Source organism: Lycorma delicatula, chromosome 3 (assembly GCF_047948215.1).
Source record: "Lycorma delicatula isolate Av1 chromosome 3, ASM4794821v1, whole genome shotgun sequence".
NCBI classification, from domain to species: Eukaryota; Metazoa; Arthropoda; class Insecta; order Hemiptera; family Fulgoridae; genus Lycorma; species Lycorma delicatula.
In genome coordinates this window covers 132,318,268-132,324,413 of record NC_134457.1, presented here as the reverse complement: position 1 = coordinate 132,324,413, position 6,146 = coordinate 132,318,268, and the positions used below count along the sequence as shown (strand labels likewise).

Below are 6,146 nucleotides of genomic sequence, written 5' to 3'. Positions count from 1 at the left end.
ATTTTATTTAAATACATATTTCACTTATTTTGTCGCAAATTGAATTTACAATAGATTCTTTTAATGATTTCATTTACTAGAGAAGGCTTGAAAACTTGTTCACTGGAAAACTGTTTCAGAATTTGAATTCCAAGCCTGTTCAGAATTTCAACTCAAAATATTTCATATTGGTTCCTAAAATTATATAAGTTAATATACTACTAAGTCAAGTCAGTGAGTTTGACTAGTTTATTATAAAATATTAGAAATGTTTCTATTAAAAATATTTATGCTTTTAATAAAATGTATTAAAAAATGTCATTTACAAAATTACACAATTATGTTTATATTATTATGTTTAGTTAGAAAATTGTTGCAGAAGGTGGTGGTGGATAATCCTGAGGTCGTCTTCGTGGTGGTGCTTCATTACTGCTTGGTCTACTTCCAGATTGTTGAGGTTTGACTGGTAATGGAGGTGGTGGTACATCAGGAATATCTGGATTTCTGTTGTTTTTCACTCTGTCATCAAAGAGATCAGGAAGACGTTGTTGGGCTTGAAGAGTGTAAACAGGAGATTCTCCTTGTTCCTGTGATGGCAGTCGTCCAGCTGCTGCAACCGGTGCTGGTGGCAGAATTGGAGGTATATACTCAGTTTCATTATATACCAGGACACTGTAACAATGAAGTAACTTTAAATATTTAAAAATAGGTATTATTATTTATTGATAGAAATAAATTTTATGAACTTTACACTCAAGTATATTTATTGATTTTTTTACTTATAATTACTAGTTGGTTACTTCTGTAAGTTTAAAAAAAACTATGGTAAGGTTTATAAAAGAGCATTTTTTCTTGATCCTAAGCAATATTATCACTGTTGAACAATTTTCAAATTGATCTTTACCATTATTAAAAAAAATAGAAGAGTTAAGATTATTTTGAAAGAAGATGTGTCTCCTCCTATAATATAAATTCTTTTAAATAAGTGCTAAAATGTCTGGTACCAAGTTTTAAACTAGCTTACATGTGATCTATGTAAAGAATTTGGGGCATGAGCTATACCTGAGTTGCTTTCTTTCAGGATCTTCTGCAGTAGACAACCATCCCATTTATAAAAAAAAATCTATCCTACCCTAACCTAACCTAGTTGAAGAGTAATAAATTGTGCATGTTGTTATTTCAAAGGTCAGAAAATGTAGATGTCTTCCAGTATCTGGTCAAAAAATTACTTTCCCGGATGGTGGCTTCTCCAAAGGTATTCAAAGAGGTATGAGTCGAGGAGATTCCTGTCCATCCCACATTCACACTTTTTTGTATTTAATTGATGCCTATATACTCTCTACTGTTTGCCTACAGGCCCCAGAAAAAGGGTCCACAAAATTTTCACTGCGGCTGGTAGAGTAGCGAGTTAGTCTGTTATCTTAACAAAATAGTCAACAACAAACTTCAAACGGTTAGTATTGATTTTAATAATGTTAATCAAAATTTAAACAGTATTATTTATTAATACACTGCCAGAAATGCAAGTACAGAAACTGTACTTTCAACTTATATTTTAAACTTCTGAGAAATGGAGGTGCCTGCTGCAGAACACCTTTATTCAAATTAATGATAGTCATTATACAAGCTAATCTCTGGTGTAAACAATAAAATAGAATTTTATTCTATTCTTGAGAATTGGTATGTAATTTACAAGAGTAACTGAGTTGCTTACAACATTTCAGGTGTGACATCTAACATATGCGTGTGTTTGATTGAAAGCCTTTTACAGTCATAACTGTTTTTATATTAGTGTTTGTTTTTCATTTTTTTCTGCAAGATGATGATAATTTTATGATAGGGCCGGAATATTATTATTTATCCTTCCCTTATGCTGTATTTTAGTTTACTATATAAAATGTAACCCTATGTAAAATGTAACCTTCTTGGTTACATCTTATTTCATGGCTTTATTTAAAAAAATTGATATAATTCCTTGGTTAGTATTACAGTATTTACATTAAAGGTTTATAATGCAGGCTTCAATTGTATTCATTATTTATCAGGTAAATTGAGAATTATTTTTCTTCTAATGCTTATCAGGTTATGAAATATCATCAGTCTTAAAAATAATATATTACTACTGAAAATATTTTCTGTGATTCTTAACAAGTATTAACAAGCTGTAAAAACATGAATGTATAAATAGTCAGATTTGTGTAAGTCTTGCCTCTAAATTTCAATAAAACAAATGAATCAAGATAAGAATTTTAATCAGTTATTAAAAATATTTTTGGCATAGAATGTCATGATTTTATTCTAAAGAGACAAACAAATATCACCACTTAAAGATTATCTGGTAAACAGTAAATTGATGGTATAAAATAAATGCACTTTCACATATATCTGTTCATATACATTATGTGTTAATATGCCAATTAAATAATCGTAAATTTTAATCCATATTATTAAATATGTATTTTCTCCTTTGAATGCTGTGCTTGTGTTTTGAATAATGAGCTCTGCTGAAAACCAGCTAGTTGACTTCTGGTTATTTAATTTTTTTTCGTATGAGTAAGCTAAAATTACTAATAGAGACTAAAAAAAAATTCCATTGAAACATTTTCAAAAAATACAACCTTCATTTTCAGTGATGAGTAACCAGTTAAGTAATTTAAATCTTGTTTCTTTATATTAGGAAATTGCCCTAATACCAGTTCTTGTTGTAGCTGATGTTATAAGAGTGTTTATCATGACCACTGAAATTATCACAATTAGCTTGTTACTTTGTTTTCTTTTTTCTGGCATCATAGCGCTAGAACTATGCTGCAAGAAGGAAGGTATGGTAATTAATCAAAAAATGGGATATGGGTTTTTTATATTTTTCAACGTCTGATGACCCAGGGACCTCCAAAAAAAAGGGGGGTAATGTTTTCTTATATACATGTTTGGCACGTTTGAAACTTAATAACTTTTGACTGGATAAACTGATTTTTATGAAATTTAACTCAGAGACTTGTGTATACAGAGCAATTTGTTGGTAAAGATTTAGGATCAATATCTGCAGGAGATGGGATAGACAGTTTCTTTCGAGTCAATTTTCTCAAAATTTTGCAAACTATAACCCCACTTTACATTAAGCTCTGTAGATGCATTCATGCTTATCTTACCATTTAAAAAAAAAAATTGCCCTCATATTCTCTGCATTCTCTAAAAATTGTAAAAATCTTTTTATTTATTGCATATTTTTAAACATATTTTTTTATGTCTTCCAAAGCATAGTAGTTGTCCAAGTGCACCCAAAAAATACTTTGGGTGCCAATTTGAGTAAAAAAAATCTATATTTTTTGAATTTTTAAAATTGTTTATCATTATTTTTTCACTATATAAAAATAAACCAATACCAATAAAGTATAACAACTTTGTTGCCGACTTTTTATTATTATTGTAAAAGTTTTATGAATATGTAGGTATTATTTATTCAGAAATGGTTATTGTAGAAATAATACAAAAAACTGTATAATTTAATTACTACTGATTTTATCGGCTATAGAAATATTTATAAATTAAGATGTGTATATGTTGTAGTTATACCTGAAATGTGGTATTGCTGGTCTTAAAACTGGAGCTACAGCTGGATACGCTTGTGAAGGTATCAACTCTTCATCAGTTGTAATAAGAGCATTGTATATCCTTGGTATCCTGAGCAATCTACCTGTTTGTGCCTGTTGTCTCTGACATAACACTGGAACTATATGTATTAAACATAAAATAATCACCAACACCTGTTTAACAAATAATAACACATTATGAAATAAAAATAAAATATTTGTATAATACACTATAAGATCGCTTATTATATAATGTTATAGATCATTTGTAGTAAAATTCACTTGCGCAGTAATAGGTATCGTAAACTTGAAAACAGTATTGTAAGTGATTTGTCTATAGTTTTATTTGTATTTATTATTAGGGAAATGTAATCAGGATATTATTCACTGTTATGTACTATAATTCAAAATTTTTAATGCAATAAAATGAGTACTGTACTCTAAAAAATATATAAAATTTCACCTTAAATTTAATTTGTAATAATAAAATTTCTTTAAGACACAGAATAGTTAAGTATATTTCTGATGTAATATGAGTAGCTTTCATTTAAGCCTGTATATTGTTTAATTTTGATAAAAAAAGGATTAAACACATTTCAAAGAATCAGACCTAGAGTAGAAGTCATTTTTTTATCTTTTTTGTACAACTGAAAATTTGTTAAAAACAATCTTTTAAGGTTAAGCAAATGAGGTTTTTTTTTAAATGAGAATCTGACTGAAGATTTTTAGCCATGTATTTTTCCTATTTCATTAAAATAAACTATAATTCTTAAAATATGCCTTTTAGAATAACTAATGAATTAATAAAGTAGTACATCATACATAAGACCATGTCAGAAAAATGAACTGCATATGTCTGCTAATTAATTAATTGTTTTAGGGAAAGTTGTTAAATTACTTATTAATATTTGCAACTAATAAGTATAAGAAATAAAAGGTAAATATATGAAAATAGTAAAGATAAGTACAAAAAAGTAACAAATTAGAAGGTGTTTATAGAAGTTGTTAAGAGCATATACTGCTTGTACATATTCAACCAAAATGCAGAAAATTCAGGTAATTTTTTTAGAATTATTTAAAACTCAGAAACACAGTAATATTGTGTCTTTAAGGGAAAATATTTTAATTTAAATAAATTGGTGGAAAGATGTGTTTATGTGGATCGGCAATTAAAATATATATATATATTAACTGAAGAGTAATAAGGCTCTTACGCACTAAAGTATTGTGCCAAGTTGCAAGCCTTGTTGTCTGGTTTGGTAGAGATGGACAGCATTATTTTTTTTAGAAGGAAGCAACTGTTTTTATTAACAAAGGTAAAAAATTTATAAAAATAAATCTATCAAAATTTTTTATTTAATAAATGCCAAATTACATATGATTCATGTTTCTGAGAGACAAAAAACGGCATGACAGCAATAATGCACAAATAGCATGATGATTTTTTTTTTCAAACAAAATCAGTTTGATCATCTTGTAAAAGTTAATTACATAACAACAGAGCCAGAAACTTCATACTACCAACAAAAATAGTACTAATTAATTAATTTATGGGAATATAATGTAGCCTATTAAATATATAACATTTATCTGAAGCATGTAATGCAAGGGTTTTATTCAAATTTAGAATTAAATAGTTACAACTCATCCAGTGATAACTTTTTTAACTATTAATGTAGAATTCTCTAATTCATTTAAATTATTATCTTCAAATACAGATTCAGAGTTATTAGCAGCAAAGAATTATCAATGGATGGTCTAAAAATGTGAGAAAAGTCGCTAATAGATAAAGCAAGGGACTGAGGATACTTTTCTATAATACATTTCATTGTACATCCTAGAGATTTTATTTGTATGTTTGCATAGAAAAATGCAGTTTCAAATGTCTATTTGCAGTCTGATAGGTTCAATAATAACCAACTATAAGCAGCTCTTTTGATACCCTAATAACTAAGTTTTTCATTAGTAAGAAGTGTGAAACTAACAGTACTAAGAGATTACATCCATAACCAACAATCTTTATATAAAGTTATTTTTAGAATTCTTGACAGTGACAGTAGGTTTATTTGAAAAACATTAAGTATAAATTTGACTCTTTTCAAGCCAGATTTGAGGAGGTGTGTTAAGAAAAGCTTTTAGAATAGATACTTTCTGTATTATACAACTGTTTTTCTCAGTAACTGATATGTAACTTTCCTGCAGTTTATTACAAATAATAAAACTATGAAAATCAAGACCTCAGTATTATGAAAGAAAAGACTGCATTCCTTAACAATATATTGTAAGTAAAAAATAAATTAAAATATAAATTAATTAATTATTAAGATTATTTAATCTTAATGAGATTACTTTCACTTAAAATCATTTCCTGATCTACCTACAAATACACAACTCTTCTAACTAGCTTTGTTGCAGTACCCACTAAGGAAAATTTTACAAACCAGCATATAAAGACTGAGTTTGTTTATTTTATTTATTTTGAAAAACCATCAACAGTCTTTTAAACCTTTCTATAAAATTTAATTATTTAATTTACATTTCCTTCCACTGTCATTAATATGAAAATAAATTTATTTA

At 27.6% G+C, this 6,146-nt stretch overlaps 1 protein-coding gene across 1 annotated transcript in view; it reads right to left on the bottom strand.

Annotated features, from left to right (window-relative positions):
- Window positions 1–210: 210 nt before the first annotated feature.
- LOC142322007 (uncharacterized) overlaps window positions 211–6,146 on the bottom strand; it is a 28,452-nt gene continuing 22,516 nt past the window's right edge. Inside the window, exons 2-3 of the mRNA XM_075360582.1 lie at window positions 3,553–3,743; window positions 211–651 (exon numbers count right to left, since the gene is read on the bottom strand). Coding sequence (XP_075216697.1) covers window positions 342–651; window positions 3,553–3,743 — 501 coding nt within the window. The 3' untranslated portion in view covers window positions 211–341. The remainder of the gene's footprint in view (window positions 652–3,552; window positions 3,744–6,146) is intronic.